This window comes from Coccinella septempunctata, chromosome 4, assembly GCF_907165205.1.
Source record: "Coccinella septempunctata chromosome 4, icCocSept1.1, whole genome shotgun sequence".
NCBI classification, from domain to species: Eukaryota; Metazoa; Arthropoda; class Insecta; order Coleoptera; family Coccinellidae; genus Coccinella; species Coccinella septempunctata.
The window spans coordinates 3,520,078-3,539,988 of NC_058192.1; the positions used below are offsets into that span (position 1 = coordinate 3,520,078).

Genomic DNA, 19,911 nt, shown 5'->3' on the forward strand with positions numbered 1-19,911 from the left:
TGGTAGTGATTGACGTTTCTTGCGGGAGAAGTGCAAAATTTTCCGGTTCAATTGAAAAATATATGCGAATCTGAATAAATCATGGATTGTGAGTGATTTTTAACGGTGCAGTGTGGTTTTCACCGGTCCGGAGGTTACACACCCCGCGAAAACTGCGATGAAACGGGCGGACTGAGTGACTGATTCGATAATTCAGGACGTGAGACTTGAACGGCAGTTTCTCACGTTGTTCCAAGATTTTTTTCGGTTTTGAAAGGTCCCCGTCTTGACCCCGTTCCGTTGCCTCCAAACACACCCCTGTTATGTAAAGGTTAGGATAATAACTGGCGATCTAGGTCATTCTCCCTTGTTTTCCCGAGGATTTTCCGTTTGCTACGATTGCCCATTTCGTGAAATATCCGCGTACGAGTGAAAGTCATGTTATTGATGGATGTGAATCAGTTTTTCCCGTGGGCGTTCATTGTTTTCCGTTATTGGTTTTTGGGTGGCTCGAACGGTGCTGGACATAACCTATAAAACGATATGACCGTATAGACTCTCTGGACAATCATGATCTAAAAAGGTCATGACATCTCGACACTCTTATAATATTGGTGTCAATCAAGGGACGGTTATACCCCCGCTTATTGAACAGGTGAGGCTTTTATGTTGGAATTGTTTCAGGTTGAGTTTGACATTTGACAGATATCCTCCGTCAAGGCTGATATTCCATGTTTTTTCCCTGAACCCAGAGACTATACTCGTAATATCGATAAATTCGTGAAAATCATCAATTTGCCTCAATGAAAATACTTATTAACGAATAATTCAACGGGTACTGAAGAAAACAGAAGTGAAAAACATTGAATGAAAAATAAATTCAACAGAAAATGAAAAACATAACATGGTAACCTTATTTTTCAAAGATTTTCCTTGCTGACCTTGAATTTGATTATTCAGTGATGTCTCCTTCCTTTGTGATTGGGGTTGGTTTAGAACAATCTCAAGGGATATATTTTGGGGTTCATATACATCAAAAAGATAAATAGTATTATCACAATTAGGGAACAAAGAATAAGAAAGGGGAGTGGCCAGGAAAATAAACCAATTGTTCCAATTGTTTATTTCATCTCACATTCCCATCTATACTGCAAGAATTACTAACATAAAAGCGGCCTTCAAAGTCCAGACGCAGCTCAATATCTGGTCGCAGATTCATTCCAAATAGAAATAAAATATATGAATATAACCTAGAAAAGTATTTCAACTTAAATTCAGAGCAAATGTACCAGCATTCAAAATTCATACTATTGATTTCTAAATTTGTTCGATTAAACAAGAACAAACAAATCAGTAGGTGCAAAATTCAAAATATCCTATGGTCAGTTCATAGATTTATACGTAATTAGTCTATTTCCAATACCAACCTGAATTCCGCAATACAAAATCTTACTGAATGGACCATTAAGGACATATTTTCCATAGCCACTCCAGATGTCAATAATTCTCGATGATTTCGAACGAATAAAACTCACCAATATTATTTGAGTCTTCATTATGGCAACTTTCTCAGCTTCCTTTATCTCTCTCTGTCTCAAAAAGCTCCTTTATTCATACTAAAACGTGAAACTGAGCGAAGCTTTGAATAAAGGGGCTTAAAAATTGGTGAAAAAACTCATTGTTAGTGTAATGAATATTTTTCTCCCTTACACTGGCAGGCAAATTAAAGAATCAAATCTTCCTCCCGAACGGAGTTCAAATATGGTGATGTTGATTGAAGTTCCAAGCAAACGACAATTCCCAATGATCTCATTGTCATTTTCCTCGAATCCAATTTATTGCGGCATTCATGTGCTAAGTGTACAGAGGAAGTTACTTACAACACGGAGCTGAATTTCGAAGATAAAAACGTCGGTGGTTACTTTTTTAATCTCTGTGGTTTCAGGAGCATGTTTCGTTCGGGATTATCAAACAATCGAGTTCGAAAAATCTCGCCTTATTGCCAAATTCCTTATCGGGTAATGATATAATTATTCCTGGCTGAAAAACGATAAAGTATGTCGCTCGATTTTTCATTGAAATTCGGCTCAATGGATACTGTTGAAAGGAGCACGAAAAAAGTCTTTTTAATCTACAAAGCTAGCCATATAATACAGATTTGTTGAACAAATCTCTACCATATGTGTGAATACATTAAAAATTCGATATCTATCAATTTTACATTCAGATATCAACTATCCCTAATTGTGTATTCAGTGCAGAAGTATAAACGCAGAGTATCTATAAATATTGAACGGGTAAAACTTTTCAAGTCTGATGACCATTAAGATATGGATCTCTATGTATAATTGGTATACAACCATAGTTTATTACCTTTCAGTTTACCAGTTATGTAAAAATCTGAATCTCTAGCCTCTAATTGAAAAATATCTAGTAACAACTAATTAATATTCGAGTATTCCATCAACTGATGTATAAACTGGTTTAATTATGCTTTTCGTGTCGTATAAGTTAACAATATTGACATTGTTGGATACCGATTGAGAGCTTTGGTTATATATTTTAAGAGTAGAGCTGCAATAGACCGATATTTTATGAAAAAAATTAGAGACTCATCATATCAAATAACCAAAAGACTTTAACGAGAGGTTTGGGTGTTCAAACTTCTTATATATAAGAAACTTATTAACAAGAATCTTTTGTTATATATTTTCTTGAATCTTTTACTATCTTCGAAATTTTAGTGCTGAGTAAATTGTGGAATCTCGCACATATAAGGGTTATCTTTGTAGTTTACTATTGTTCTTCTGGGTAATGATTTGAAATTCATGGCATCACAGGATTGGACTCGACACTATTTCAGGAGTGGGCTAACATCAATTATTTTCCTGATATACATTGGTCAATAATTGATAGCGATCACTGAGCATACTTTTCAGGAATATTCTCTTCATCAGAATGTGTTTAGTTGATATTCTTGTTTTTTTCTGAGAAAATAATGAAAGAATGAAAAATAGAAAAAAATTTCAATTGAAATGATGAGAAATTGTAGTTTTGAACCACCGGGAAAAACAATAAAGGAATTAACTTCAAAAAGTCGAAATCCGTACTGAAAAAATTACACTTGATTCACAATAGCCAAACGTGCGAAAACTCAATCGAGCGACAAAAGATAGTTTAACGACCAAACGCGTAGCGAACAATAGAAATGGGGTTTCTCGACAATGAGATCGAGTCCGGCACTGGGTTCAACCACCGTCGAACATTTTTACCTGCATTATTACCGAGTCGAGCCGTGACAAGAGATATTCATGATTATATACGACCTACTTCAAACCAATCATGACAACGTCCAGAAAACTAGCTGCATTGCGTCAGAGTGCTCGATGGGGCGCACAACTTCAAACGCTGGAAGTTAAAAGGGATGATGGCCGGATAACGTTTTCTTATTTTTCACCCCCGAGGATCATCGGGGGAACTTTGCGATGCAGTTCGATTTACTTTCGTGACAGTTCTGGAAAAGGGGAAGTTTCAAACGTCTTACCCCTTGCGGGGACGTTCGCTGTCAAGTATCGATTGGAGTTTGGTCGATAAAAACGTAGAATATACAGTGTGTCAATTAGAAAAGGTACCACCCTCGATAGCTCAGAAAAAATGCAAAAATGGGTAAACTTTGGTTAGTATGGGGACATTCTATACGGTTAGTTTTAATCGATTCGTATCAACCCCGTGGACGTGATGACAGCAACCCCTAAAATCTCAAACGGAAAGGGGGTCGAGTGACACCTTGTTTCAAAGGCCATTCGATTTCCTCTTCAAAAATGCCATACACTTGAGCTATTTCCTAAGTTCTTCGGAAAAATAAAATGTTGAAGAGTTGCGATAGCAAGAGTTTCAATAAAACATGAGAATAATGAAAAATTTTCAGTATAAAAGGTTTTCAAAATGTTGTCCATTATTTTGTAGACACAACTACAACTTATTTTACTTTTCAAGAAACTTCAACATGAATTTCTCGTCATGCTCTGCGTATTCTTACTTTCTATTATTCTCCTTCATCTCGGGTCTGTGCTTTATACACAACCGACTTTACATATCCCCCAAGGAGAAAATCTAAAAGTGTCCAGTCTGGAAAGCGTAGTGGCTATTCAATCGGTCTTCTTCTACCAATTCCTTTCTCTTGGAAGTGATCTGTGATCCACAGCCTCACTCAACTCGGCGCGTACTCACTGGTGCCTTTATGCTCTTACAAGAAGGCCTCGTTACTTTCATCCAGTGAGGCAATGACTCACCACACTACCCAGACTGGACACCTTTAGATTTTTTCCTTTCTGAAGTTGAAGTTCTCCAAAACTTAAGGGCAGATTCTGAGAATGGGTTATATTTTGTCTGCAAGTAATGGACAATATTTTGAAAATCTTTTGTAGTGATTATTCTACTCTTTTTTCTGGTAATAACAAAAAATGAACCCCAATTTAACTTTGTTGCTGAATTCTCCAGAACGAAGCAAGGAACCTTCGCCAAATCACGCAGATGGAAAAACAGCTCACCGCATATGCGCCATTTCGAATTTAAAAACGAGTGAATCCATTTTTTCCGCCTTATATAATAAAAAGATCCCCATAAATCACGAAATTCCATCGTTGCTTCTGCACCGTATAAAATCGGACTTATCTTTAAGCTCGACTTTCACACAAAAGGCACATATTCGGCTCCCACAATAAAAAACATTTTACATAACGGTGATGCGGCCTGTCATTGCATATACCTGCATGCCTCACCCTCCGTTCGTTACCCCGCCCCACCCCTCACAACCCCCGATAGAACGACGAAGAATAAGCTCGCTAACGATCGGAGTTGTTAGATTTTATTTCTTAGAAATACAAAAGTTGATAAGTGCCAGATGCAACCTGCATCATTTTTACCTGCTCCTATTTAATGCACAGGTTAAGCCAGGATTACTGTCGTCATGAAGTTATTTGGGAAGGGATGCGAATGTTTTAACTCTTCGGAGTTTTCGGAGCTTCACTTTCCCTGATTCGTTTTAGGTCATTTAGAATTAGAATTGGTCCATTCATGACGATGAAATGAGATTATAATATAGTTTTCTCTGGGATCAAAATATGGAATAAAATTTTATTTCTGGTTCTCGAAATTAATCAGAACTCAAATCTACAGGGTGGGTTTTGAAAGATCTACATAGGTACTTTATTCCAGGGGTGGCAAAGCTCACTATGAAAGCTTCAAATGGCTATATCTTTTTATCAGGGCCGAATCAGAAGAAATGGTATGGGAAAAAAGTGTTTCTTTTGACCTCAAGAATCTACTGTTAAAATATTTTTACGAGTCAAAGACACACCCTGTATAATAACAAGGATAAAACAAGGTTCATTGTATAATTAAGTTCTTCTTCTTTTCATTCATAGCTTCATTTGGGCTTCGAAAATTCACAGCAATCCGTAGACAGAATTTGAATGATTTCACATGTACTTAAAGTGAATTTCCCATGCGAAATTTGAGACATTGTGGAATTATTAAAACGAAGATTATATCTATGTCCGTTCTATGGTAATTTTTTTATCGAAATTGTTTTGTTTTCAACATTTTTTACTTATTCGAGGTAACCATCTTTTCGTTCACCTGAATTAAACATGATTTTCGACCACCATGTTTAATATTGTCGGTACTTATTAGTATTAAATAGTTATAATTATGTCTGCTGATTCTCTCACGTGAAGAATGCATCTCTCAGTTAATGAAATATTCGTTGAGACACAGGTTTCCTTTTAATCCAAACATTGATAGTGACGACTGAAGGGAAATACAAAAAATCTGCAGTAATAGTACACGAATACAAAAAAATCAACTCTTTTCATTCACCCACCCAATAATCCAGGAGGGCAAGTGTTCGGAATCAAACAAAAACTCGAATGCGATTTGATCGAATCAATGGATCGGAAAAATTAAGGGATTTTAGGGATAAAATGTGCAAGGGTTCCACACAGGTGACTGGTTGATTTAGGGCGAGGTTGCTGTCATTATAGATTCGCATCCAATTGCAGGTAGCTTTCTGGTTGTTTTATGCCAGTTGCCTATTCGGGTACCTGGGGGTTGTTTTTTGGCATCTTCAAATGAAACGTATACTTCTCGACTTCGCTGGCAACATGTGCTGGCCGATAAAAGCTGTGTGTCAGTGGGAATCAACGTCAATTTTCGATTTGAGGTTGTTGACTGGAAGCATCAAGCCTATTAATTTGGTAAAATTTTAGGTGAAATGTTGCTACTTCGTCTTAACCATGATTTTCAGCACTTTTTCTGGTATCATGTACATTTTCTTTGAAACTGCATGAGTTCCTCTGTAATTATTTCTTTGCCCTTAAACGGCGTAGAGTTAGGTACATTTTTGAAATAATGTTACTTGCAAGCCAGGTACTGTATGAGAAACTTTCTTTTCATCGTATGTTTTGGATCTGAGGTGGGTACTCTAAAGTAACTATGAAATCGTTTGCCTTAAAATGTAGATATACTGCATATAAAGAAAAAAGGAAGAACTTGTGATTCATGTTTGGAAATAAAACTCAAGAATCAGATTGAGTATAGCTGAAAAATCACAAGATTTGTTTCTCCCGACTTTTTGGGACAAAATTGTGCAAGAAAGATAAAAGATCAACCACTGCCTCTATTCGACGTGATATCCCTCGATCTAACATCAAGCAGCGATACAATATCGAGTTAAATTGTCGTAAAACTGAAAATACAACTCTGGTATCGTCGAACTTTTCCTATAGACGAAGTTGTCCGCAGATAAAGCCCAAGAAATGGCTTTTTATGGGGCCTTATCCCAGAAAAGAAGCGCCACGTTTGGCGAATAGCCATGAAATTAGAGTTATAAATTTTTATTTCAATATCTCCATCTAGTATTAGCGGAGAAGTCTCAGTTGTATATGTCGTCTTTTCTCATTCATGATATTGTGTATGCGGGCCCATACGGCATGCTTCCGAATCGAATAAAATAAGTTTTGACCTAATAGAGTGCTTGTCCGAGTTTGAATTTCACTTCCCTGTACCATTTCTATTATTTTAGGGTGCCAGCTCTCAAAAACAAGCTCTTATTCTCGTCAATTGATGATAGATAATAGGAAATGAAGAAAAAATCCGGTTAATTTCACGAAAAAACAACTATTTTCCTACCAATAAGATGAAATCTGCTTAATTATTCCTTCCATTAGTATGAATAAAAATGGAAGAGCAAAGATCGGCGCCATTAAGGAAAAAAAACACGTACTTAATTAAATTCAAATCACCAAGGGAATATCTCAAACATCCGCCGAAAAGCTAATGATAAATTTCATTTGAGGATCATAAAATTGGTCGTGTTGCGTTTTCGTCTAACCATTCACCATTTCTGGTGGGCAATAGACAATATTTCAACAAATCGGCGTCACTCGACTGGGACAGTCGTTTATCCGGTTTAAAACCGTATTAAATTAAAGTTAAATTGATCACGCTGCTGTTTCGCAGACACCAATGCGGTGTCCGATTCTGAATCTGCGGTGAAACAACCCATTAGATATTTCGTTTCGTTTATTATTCTGGAATTCTCCGATTCACAAAAAGGCACCGAAATATTCGGACAGGAAACTCATATTCGAGGAAGACTGGATTTACTAAGCTATTGAATGTTTTCTACTGGGCCTACTGGGATTGAAAATGTGAAAAAATTCCCTCATATGAAAAAAGAAGAAACTGATGTGTTCAATGTGTTTATATCGTCAACAATGAGAACATGATGACTGTAAATTTTTCCAGAAAGGACCTCGATGGAATGCAAGTCTTATCTATTCCTCTGTTCTACCTGTCCGATCCCAAATATCCAACCTTTCGAGTACGCACTCCGAACAACACCCCGCAGTGCACGCAATTTAAAAAAAATACACAGATACCAGCAAATTCGTATCGTGGGAGTGGCCAAACCGTTTCAACCACCATTTCGGAGTCATCCATCTATCCGGCACCACCATCTCGGGAGATTTATCCCCTCCGATGGATCCATCACCGAACTATTGTTCACAAATATGAATTCTGCTCGAAATAATTGTGGGTCTTGTCTGGGGATCTTGATAAATGTGAATATTTCGGGGTTTATTTTTATAACCATTAAATTTAAGTGAATTCCTTCATCTGGAGCTGGTCTCAGGTAAAAAGATCGCCACGGACGACTCTTGAAGTCGATTTAGGAGCAGATATACTGACCTATTGGTTTCTTGGTACCTCATGAAGAACTTGTGTTAATGAGTGTGCTGTATAACTCGATATGGGTCCCATGAAATCGAAGTTTCTGTTGAGATTGAAGTAATAATTTATATACGAGGATATACTGAAAAATTCTTAGCCTACTATAGAACCAAACAAAATTTCAATGTCAAAATATTTTATTACTCAACATATTCTGCTCTTAATCGGATACATTTATTTCAGCTAATCTGCAACTTTTCTGGACCTTTAAAAAAAATGTTTCTTCTTGCTCTACAAACTCATTGGAAGAAAATTTACGACTTTTTTTCAGTTGAGGAAAGAAGTGATAGTCGGATGGTGCTAAATCTGGTGAATAAGGGAGGTGTTCTAGTGATTGAAACCCTAAATCACGAATTTTTTGCATGGCAACATGAGATTTGTGTGCAGAGGCGTAGTCCTGCAAAAACAAAACACCTTTGGAAAGCTTTCCGCGTCTTTTCTCTTGAATTTTTTCCGTAGAGTGGTCAGTAATGTCAAATAGTAATCTCCGGATATTGTTCTACCCTTACTTAAAAAATCAATCATGATTACTCTATGGCAATCCCAAAAAACTGAAGCAAGAACTTTTCCTGCAGATTTTTGGACACGAAACTTCTTAGGTCTTGGAGAACCAGAGTGTCGCCATTCCATCGATTGTTGCTTTGTTTCTAGATCGTAGAAATGTACCCAAGTCAGTTAAAACTTCCTCAAGACCGAACGGTTGTTCCAAAATGGATGAAGTTCTCAGATTTATTACAAAAAATGTTGCTCTTTCAGAATAAGTATCAAGTTTAGATCTACGATCATTTTTCTGGAAGATAAATTTCTCTAAAGGTGACCTTCGAAAAATTCCCAAAAAGTTGGGTTCAGTTAAAACTTCCTCAAGACCGAACGCTTGTGCCGAAATGGATGAAGTTCTCAGATTTAATACTAGAAGAGTTGCTCTTTCAGAATATGTATCACGTTTAGATCTACGATGATTTTCCTGGAAGATAAATTACTCTGAAGATGACCTTCGAAAAATTCCCAAAAAGTTGGGTTCAGTTAAAACTTCCTCAAAACCGAACGGTTTTGCCGAAATGGATAAAGTTCTCAGATTTAATACTAGAAGAGTTGCTCTTTCAGAATATGTATCACGTTTAGATCTACGATAATTTTCCTGGAAGATAAATTACTCTGAAGATGACCTTCGAAAAATTCCCAAAAAGTTGGGTTCAGTTAAAACTTCCTCAAAACTGAACGGTTGTGCCGAGATAGATGAAATTCTCAGATTTATTACAAGAAGAGTTGCTCTTTCAGAATACGTATCAAGTTTCGATCTACGATAATTATTATGGAAGATAAATTACTCTAAGGATGACCTTCGAAAAATTCCCAAAAAGTTGGGTTCAGTTAAAACTTCCTCAAGACCGAACGGTTGTGCCGAAATGGATGAAGTTCTCAGATTTATTACTAGAAGAGTTGCTCTCTCAGAATATGTATCACGTTCAAATCTACAATAACTTTCCTGGAAATATCAATCTTACGCCTTCCAAAGCAACTGGATTTGACTGTCCCATCTAGAAATAATTCCGAAAACTGGCAATTTCCTCCAGACGTCCCTAATGGTCGAATAAGTACCGCAGGAATTACGCGCCGCCGCTCAGGGCGTAGCTCCAGAATCAATCCCGCCCCAAAAAACGACCCTTTCCGTGCAAAATCGCAAAATGAGTATATAATGTGCAATATCTCCGAAGATGACATCCAGTGGACGCGGTGGCCTCACCTGCCCGTCGCCCATCTGCCCATGGACGAGTGCATCTAATTGCAGGGGCCGGAAGGGTTCCGTCTGGGAAGCGTGCTGTCCACGTGGCACGTGCCACGGCCTCGCTTTTCGCCGTGGCGGAGATGATCTACGGCACCAGATTTGGGTACGGGATCACCGCGGGGTCGCGGCTATCACCAGATGCTGATCTCGCAGCGATAACCCTACCACTTAAGTCGCCGAATGCGATATGATACGCCGAATGAAGACGTGGTTATGACTTTTTAAGGTGGCGGTTGCGTGCCTCCGGGGGAAAGTTGTGGGTATCAGGCTGCTGTGAATTTCGTCGAGAAATAGCTATTCTGTTTCCCTCTTCAATTCTCAGCTCGAGAACTTAGTTAGTTTTGAAGGTTTTCCCTCTGGAAACGCATAGAAATGGCATCAGTAGCAAAGCTATAGGAGATGTCCAGAAAACTGTACCAAGATTCAAATTTTCACAGCTTCTGGCTTCTGGTTACCAAATTTTTATCGCGTTAGGTGTATAAATGCTGTAAATTCCATCGAGACATGAATCTTCTGTGCATTTTTTCATTGCTTATTCACAAAATTAACGTTATTTAGCCTTTCCTGCTTCAAACATTATGGAAACTACGAAAATATCAAGAGAAGAAAACCTATCTTCATCTGATGTATCCAAAAAACTGTCTCGTGACTTTTTACTACGTGTTCGCAGAAAAATAATCATAGTAGTTGTCACAGGAGTCACAGGAATATCCCAATTATAGGGTAACATACTACTGATATCAAAGAATCACACCTCATCAACATAAAACAGTAGAAATTAATCTAGATAATGAATGCAGTTTCCTAAGTATTCATTCTTTTTTCCACTTCTTTATTGATTTCACAGTTTCAGGAAAAAATTTATTTCGAGTATTTGTTGTACAGAATCGGTTCAATCAAAAATTGGAAAAATAGAGACCAATGTATCCTCGAACATTAACCACAGCCTGATATCCCCTTTGTACCAGATTGTCCTTGGAGTTCTTAAAGTGTATGTGGAGGTGGTAGATGAGGAAGCTCCTTGTAGCTGATCCCAAGTGTACTCAGTAGCTCAATAGGATTGAGGTACATCGACTCGGGTCATTTCATCGACTAATTCGAGATCGTAGACTACGAAAACGCAATTAGATTTTTTGTAGGATCAGTATTTTAGGAAATAAATCACTTTAAGTGGAAAATTTCGTAAAAATTGATCAACTTCGAGGAGCTGTAGCAGCTAGAAAAAGAAAATTTGACATATGCTGATTTTTTGGATGATAGATGGATCCTTTGCAAACAGAAAATTCTGATTTTCATTCATCTATAGCGAACAGTTAAGATTTTATGATTTTTTCCGCGAAGGTCCAAATTTTCCAATTTTTCATCTACCATAACTTGGAAAATAATTTTTTTTTAAATTATCTGTCTGCATATTCGTTATCTTCGCCCTCGAATTAGTCGACAGTATAAATTTGGTCTCGATCGGAGACCAAAAAATTTTTTCGAAAAAATCGCAATTTTTCCATGCATATGTATGGAAAATTTTGAAATTTTTCGATCTTCCCAAATTTTCACTAAAACTCGAGTATTAACGAAATCGAGGGCGTAGATTACGAATTTGCAAACAGAATTTCGCTGAAAGGATTAGTTTTCAAGTTATGGTCGATGGAAAATCCGAAATTTTGGACCTTCGCGGAAAAAATCATAAAATCTAAACTGTTCGGGGCAGGTGAATGAAAGTTGGATTTTGTCATTCGCAAAGGATCAATCGATGACCAAAAAAATCAGCATATGTCCAAGGCCTCTTTTCTGGCTGCTACAGCTACTCAAATTTGATAAATTTTTTCGAAATTTTTCACTAAAAGTGATTTATTTCCTAAAATACCAATCCAAGGAAAAATCTTATTCCATATTCGTGATCTACGACCTCGAATTAGTAAGTGAAATGACACGGGTCGATTTAGTTCGAAAAATAAAAAAATTTCGGATTTAGAATAATTTCGTCTGCTACTTGTGTTTTTACCCTCGCTCCATCGAAAAAAAAATTGTTCATTTAGCTATATCGACCCGGGTCATTTATCTGACTAATTCGAGGTAGTAGATCTTCAATATGCAATTAGATTTTTTCTAGAGTCAGTATTTTGGGAAATAAATAACTATTTTTTTTTACTTTTCTGTGTCTTTTCTTTAATTATATGTGTAGCTATAGGATTGGAAAAATCTTTAGCTGACGCCCTAGGAACGGCCCTGACTCACCCCATCCACTCATTTGTTCCAGCTGAAAGTTGCTTATGATTTCTGAATCTATACCTCTAACTCTACAATAGTTCTGAAAATAGGGCTGAAAATATCACTGTTAAAACCTGCTTGCAAGCAGGGCGTGAAATAAACCCGTTATCTTTCCACCTTTCGACGCCTCTGGCTCATAAGTGGTCTTCATGGAATATCAGTTTCGAATTTAGCTTCGCGTAATCTCGAAAATGTGGGGTTAATTTTGTTTCTGTTCCAGAATATCGAGGAAGTTGAACAGGAAGAAGCGCTAGCCTCTGGTGGTCCGCCTCTGGTAAACACGAGCACCGGAACCCGTTCAAAACAGCGGGGTCGCAAATTTGGGGCCTCTGGTAGTCTTAGCGATAGTTCCTCCAGTGTCAAACGACAGGTACGTGCAGTCACCCCTTTTTTTGCTCTTATTTTCCCTTGGTTATGATGAAAAACGTATCGGTTGTGCACGATTCTTTCATTCAATGTCGTAGCATTGTCGAAATTTATTTATTTATTGATATACCTACTAAATTATCACGAACCAGTTCAGGTTCATTTTTTATGTATTCCACTCTACACTGGTATCTGATGAGGCTTAAGGCTGCTCCTAAGAACTAAGACCTAAGGAAGCAACCAATCTGATATTGGCTATACACACAGTTTCTAGGAACTAAGACCTAAGAAATATACAATCATCGAATCATTGCCAGATTTCATTCAGGTGGTCGTCGTATACCATTTGTATTGGTCTTAGGTCCCCAGTTCTTACTTCTTAGGAACTTTGCGTAAGCCCACCATGATTGTCAGATGGCTATCATGCTTTGTGAGGAATGAGCAGAAACCCAATTTCCTTAGGTCTTAGTTCTTAGTCTCGAACCAAGAAGGATGCGAAAGGAAGAAAGAAGAGGTACACCATAAATAACAACACACAGTTTTTCACGTAACAACTTGATCCTTAGTCTACAGTTGACCACATTTCTAACCATAATTCTTGATGGGTCTTAGTTCATAGGGAAAAATTTGTAACTACTCTCATCGCTTCATCGATGGTTTCATGAAGCCTTCCTAAGAACTATCACGTGATCACCATCTGCCAATTGGTCGAGTCTACGTTAGTTCTGGATCTTAGGTCTTAGTTCTAAGAAACCCATGCTTATTTCTTTCTTAGATCTTAGTTTTTAGGAAGGCTGCATGAATGTACGTACCATATTTATCGCACATCGGTTTTTTTTATTTATAACACCGATATTACGTTGAAAGTACCAGTTCTTCGAATTGTTTTATGGAGATTAACAGCATGTTTTATTATTATGCGAAATGCTAATAATTCAAGTGGCCTTTTCAGCAAGATAAGCATTATATTCTTCCACGATTTATCTACCATTCGTTACCGTTGAGTTGACCCATGACAGAACACTCGAAATCTTCAACTCAGATTCCGAAATGGAGTTATTAAATATACGTGAGAACACCAGAATTAATTATTCTCGACTTAACACCAGATACGTCCAGGTCCAGGCCGAAACGTGGGTCAAAAATCCTCTCTTCAAAGCAGGGGTCACTCAGGCGGGGAGGGCAGAGGAAACAAGTTAAATTTCGAGATTTTAACGCGCTTTCTAAACCGGCGTATCTCCTACTTCAATGACCAAATAGTTGAATTATTTTTATGTGGTTCTATTATATTACCTGATTAATGCAAGTGAAGGAAATTCAAACCGTTTAGATTCGGAAGAACCAGTTTTTAACTGGTATTATTAGACGGGATCACGAAAAAGTATACCGTACCAGTGTTTTAAATACCAAAGACATGGGGGTCAAGCCAGTTGCGTTCATTTGATATTCGATAGTTGGAATAATGAGAATGGCATCTACGTTTCTGGTGTAGGTATCAGGATGTTCACAGCGACCTCAGGTTGTCTTGATCTTCAGCGGCCGAATGTGGGAAACAACTCGACATTTACACATAAGGGTCATTTTTTCTTGAAATTTGGCATTCATCTAGAAATTCCATAATTTTGATATGATGCATCTGAATTAACTCTTTAGAGTGATGTTGGAGACCAGAATTAATACAACATAATTTTCGAATATGCAAAAAAATGCTCAGACAAGACAATTGTTTTCGTTTCTTCTTGCAAGGTATCTGACTTTGGATGTTTTGTTAGCAATTATTATTTCTATTTGAGGTTCATCCTTTCTATAGGGGTTCTTTGTGAAAATATTTATTCGATACTGATTTTAGCAAAACGTATTTCCGATACCGGGAATCGAACCCGAGCCTCCTGGGTGAAAGCCAGGTATCCTAGCCACTAGACCATATCGGATGTTGCTAATCTTCAGGCTGTAAATGTTTCGGTAATCACAATCTCTTTGGCACCTCTGAATTCTTCCCCTTTTTCACCTATCTATCAGGTAGCTAGAAGATTACCTAATTCATCTCACTCCTCACAGACTTAAGTCTGTAAGTAACCTAGAACCCAGGTTACTGGGTACCTCATAAGAAGTATTCTTGACCCTATGAATAAGTCCATCCTAAATAGGTACTTAACACATTGCCTTTTAACAAGAATCGAGTATTGTGAATGCCTGATTTGGGATCTTCTGCTTCTGTATTTTCAAGTAAACTTAATAAACACTTGGGAAGTTACAGATTAAGAAGTAAGCTAAACGAATCAATCCTATTTAATGATTTTTAACTCTTCTGGTATTTCCGTTTCAGAGGGTTTACCTGAAAATGATATCTTTTATCTTTTCAATACATTTTTGACTTTGGACTTTAGAAAAGACTTAGGGCATAATTGGAAACTATTATTTTTGCCTCATGATCGAAATTTTGCTACTTATCTTTTTCTTTCATTCAGAAACTTACATAGGATTGTGGATTGAGCACCATCAACGAATTTCAAGAACTGAGATACTATCGGATAATATTTGATACTAATTTACGAAATTTTGTCACTTCGAACAAGCATTGACCATACTTTAATAGGTTCCTTCCTTTTTCATCAACGTGAAAAAAATCAGGGACACTTCCACAAGAAAAAGTTCTATAATTCCAATTTTTTCATTGTTCCTCCATAACGAACCACAACAAAGGATCGAGTCGATTTCATTTTTATATTCGCCGAAAAATTACAGACGATGCTGCATTTCAGCAAGGCATTCGCCCATAGTCATTAATTTTATATGTGCGGGCAAATGCGATTTCAGAGGACTATGGAGAATTTCTTCTTGAATTTCGGCAAATTCTCGGAATCCTGTAGCCTGCTAGTAATTAGAACAGGAAATCGGTTTACAAGAAGGTATCGCTATGAACATACTCTCACATATGCCTCTCTGGAACAGGGACGGGCTCCAAAATTCGAAATGGAAATTTACAAATTCTCTGCCACTTTTAGAACAGGATTATCCCAGCACCAACAGTTTTTGAGTTATAAATAATACTCGCTGAATTCTGGATAATATTATCGACTAGACAGCTTTTGGTCAAATTTTGATAAAATCCCTGTTTCAAAAATTATGAGAAAATCCCGACGATGTTTACATAATATTCTATAGTTTCAGATAAAAGTATACATTCCGAAAAACCAATAAGATAATCCATTTTTATCAACCATCAATGCTTTTAACTGAAAATATTGGAAATAAATTGCTTACACAAATAAAATCACTTAAAAATTCTACTATAAACTATGACGAGAATATTTAATAATACACTGTGAAATTTCAAGAAAGTTTGAATCACGTATCACACTCCTTCTTTATCCTTCTTTATCTCCCTTCCAATATCAATATGGAAGACACCTTACAGCTGTATAAAATCTTTAATGGTGAATATTTGAAATTTCATGGCGCAAATCGAAAACAGATTTTTTTCATTGTAGAATATGGTTAATGTTAATGGATAACAGGGAAAGAATTACTAGCAATTCTTTTTTTTTATTGGAATGCAGGGATTTTTCCAAAACATCAATTCATATCGTCATCGGAAATACCTTCAATATGGGAAAGTCCTAAGCCGTCCCTGATTTCTGAGTAGCGTAGACCATATCGTATAACCTACCGAAACAACGTCAAGTAAGTAATACTTGCCGAAAAGGCAAAGCCAAACCAATTTATTGTCATGGTCAAACTTCTAATAATCTAAAGTTTTAACTTTTAAACCATAAGAAGCCGTTTCAAGATCTTTTCACAACCTGAACCATAATTTATGTGCTCTCGGTCCTTTGTGTCGCTGGATTTATTGAAAGAAAACTAATTTTAGAATATTCTGGTTGGTCGTTAAAATAGGCAATAATGACGATGTTATGTACTAGTCGAAGGGGTATTTTTATGTCGGAATTAGATTTGGTTCATGGAGAACAAAAATGGAAATAATTGTTGTTCGAAGTATTGTAGATATTCGTTTCTTTGTTCGACACATTCCAGAACAACTTACTAGTCCTACAGTAGTACATTCATTCAGTCGAAACTGTGAAAAAAATCAAGGAGGGGTGATTCCTTGTCCAAAAAGTGTGTGGGTTTTTCAGATAATTTTTTTGAGCTCCATTCACATTTATTTTAGCAGTCGGTTGGCCATGAAATAATTTTCTCAAGTTTTTGTAACTAGAACGGAGTAAGGACAAGCCCCAACCACTGCATCATATGTATTTCATCTTCGGGTTAATATTTTTGAAATCTACAATTGATGTAACGTTTTCAAACTTTACCCGAAGAAGATAACAAACATTAACTCTCCTCAAGCTAGAGCATATTATGATATTATACTGATCTCTTGTATTTTCCATGCAAATAACTGGATTTGCTATGCCTTCAATCAGTTTGTATAAACTTCAATTATGTTCGTCACATATTTTCCGAAGAGATTCGACATTGCGATAAAATACGTAATAACAGAAACTTTTACGTAGAACGGGCAACGTAGCGTTGATTTAAAACCCAAAAATGTTTTGACAAGCGTCATAACCCCACATTTTCGTGCTATACAGAGTGAAATGTGTCAAATTTCTATGACCAACCGAGTGCTAAAATAAAAGTGAATGCACTATGGAAAGCAATTCTATTCATTTATACCCTGTAAAAATAAATCTTATAAAACTTGTCCATAATTTATTGAAAGTACTACTTATGTGGAAGAAAAATTTCAGCGAAATAGTTTGTAAGATACAGAATTCATCGTTTCTCACGAAAAATTAGCGGGAACGTAAAAAAGGACGCTGTTAACGGTTGCCTGTGATGGTTTCATTGAAAAAAACCTAATATCAACAATTGAATCAAACGACAGTCATCAAGACGAGATCAGAAAGAAAGCCGATGTGCCACTTAAGCCAAATCTCGCATAAAATTTTCTAGTTAATTAAATATAATAACCAATTTACCGAGGTGATTTTCTATCTCAAATATATTAAAATGTAACGGAAAATAACAACTAACACTGAAGCAGTTTGACGTTCACACACTAATTATGTTTTTTTTTTTTATCAACGTTCATAAAAATCCGATCATGTGTGCATGTGTGTGTTCCGTTTTCGGGAGAGGTCCAAAAATCATTCGCTGTGAAACTTAATCAAGGTCGCGTAATGACTGGTGTTATTAATTTCGAATAAACTCAACACAATTCATCCAATCGAACAAAAAGAACTGGTTCGATATTCAATATCTCGCACCTTTGTAGTTTTGGTGAGAGGCAATTGTTGGGCCAGACAATTCGAGTCGGAAAATAAGTTAACATGACTCTTTGATGCTATTATACTTCAATTACTTCATATTCGACGGATCTGATAAAAATTAATTGCTTGTTAAGCTTCTTTTAATTCGAAGCATATCGGAATGACTGAACTTTTGTTACTTCTAGATAGTTTGGAATATGAAATATTTGTATCATCACTATTTAGTCGTTGAGAAGATTGAAAAGATGTTTATTATCATAAATATCGAAGCATTAAATGAATAGAAAAAATTTAAGGGTTTATTCTTTGCCTAAAAATAATTTGCGTCTTTTATATCATTGGTGGACCCTTTTTTCTTTGAAACCAGAAAACTGAGAATAATGAATTTGAGCAGACCATTTTCTATGGGATCGAAAATACCTTTATTACTCTCTACTCAGTCTATACAGGGTGGTCCAGATCGTAACCAAGAAATTTTAACCACGTATTCTACATCAAAAATAAGCCCTTGTTTGTCATATAAAGATATGACGAGAAATGTTTCCTCTCCGAGATACGCGGTGTTAAAATTATAGAAAAAAAAATGTTTTTTATTAATAACTCTCACACTGCTCAAAATATTTTTATGAAATTTGAGTACTTTTTGCATAATATAATTTCTTTTTTATTCTACCAGTGGCGTCCGTACTGCAGCGAGACTGAATATTTTCAGATAAGAAAATGATACGCCACTGGGTTTTCCCACAATAAAAATTACTATTTGAATCCTTATTTAATTTGGAGCAAATTCGGTCTCTTGACTTTTTGCTGTACGAGGCACCGTTTCCGGTTACAAAAATAAAACACATTCTCATGCATGAAGAAATCGCCAAAATTTGATATGGTAGGTACATAATAATAAAATAAGACTATTTTTGCTATATCAAATTATGCCGATTTCTTCATGCATGAGAATGTGTTTTATTTTTTTAACCGGAAACGGTGCCTCGGTCAGCAAAAAGTCAAGAAACCGAATTTGCTCCATATTAAATAAGGATTTGAATATTAATTTTTATTGTCGGAAAAACCAGTGGCGTATTATTTTTATATCTGAAAATATTCAGTCTCGCTGCAGTACGGACGCTACTGGTGGAATAAAAGAGAAATGATATTATGCAAAAAGTGCTCCTTGACGCTCAAAACCTATTTCTCAAATTTCATAAAAATATTTCAGGCAGTGTGAGAGTTATAAATAAAAAACATTTTTTTTTCTATAATTTTAACACCCCGTAGCTCGGAGAGGAAACATTTCTCGACATATGTTGATATGACAAACTAGGGCTTATTTTTGATGTAGAATACGTGGTTAAAATTTCTTGGTTACGATTTGGACCACCCTGTATAAATACTGAGGATCAACAGGGATTGTGAAATAAAGACCGCTATAGGAACTTATGTTGCAAGGACTTCTTAGATACTGTAAGGTTCTCTATGAATAGAAAAACGATTTGTAGATAATTTTTTTCCAGTTTCGATCAATTTTGCATCGCTCCAAAAAAAATTTGACAGAACCAATTTCGTTCTCTCATTTCCAGCAACTTTTCCATCAGATTCTTACTGTCCATATCATGAATACGACATGTAAAATTACCTTAAATGTCAGTTACCAGCAGGTAGTCACGAATGACCCAGGTATTTGTCACCAAAATTCTTGCAGCCAAATACCAAGAATATATACATAAGGCGTTTATTAGCATATTCGACCATAGCATGTATTTCAAGTAAACAACTTAATAAACGGATGAAAATACATTAGACATAAAATGCGCTTCATTTATAAGGAGATAGGTGAGGATATCCAGTATGTTAAGGAGACGTTCTCATTAAAATTTAAGCTTTGGTACCGTTTTCACCATCTTATGGCGACAATTAAGATAAAGGTCAAGTCTCCTAATTAAAATC

The 19,911-nt window shown here is 36.4% G+C and overlaps 1 protein-coding gene and 1 non-coding gene across 8 annotated transcripts in view; one reads left to right on the forward strand and one right to left on the reverse strand.

Moving 5' to 3' along the window:
* Positions 1-19,911, forward strand: part of LOC123312074 (voltage-dependent L-type calcium channel subunit beta-2) — a 71,785-nt gene continuing 51,874 nt past the window's right edge. For 5 of the 7 annotated variants that reach the window (XM_044896283.1, XM_044896285.1, XM_044896284.1 and 2 more), the window contains exons 1-2: positions 1-634; positions 12,549-12,698. In XM_044896283.1, the coding sequence (XP_044752218.1) occupies positions 566-634; positions 12,549-12,698 (219 nt within the window). In that variant the 5' untranslated portion in view covers positions 1-565. Of the gene's footprint in view, positions 635-12,548; positions 12,699-19,911 lie in introns of those variants that run through there. The other 2 variants (XM_044896290.1, XM_044896291.1) reach the window with 1 other exon arrangement.
* Positions 14,554-14,625, reverse strand: Trnae-uuc. Its single transcript has one exon. It is a non-coding gene; the product is annotated as a tRNA-Glu (tRNA).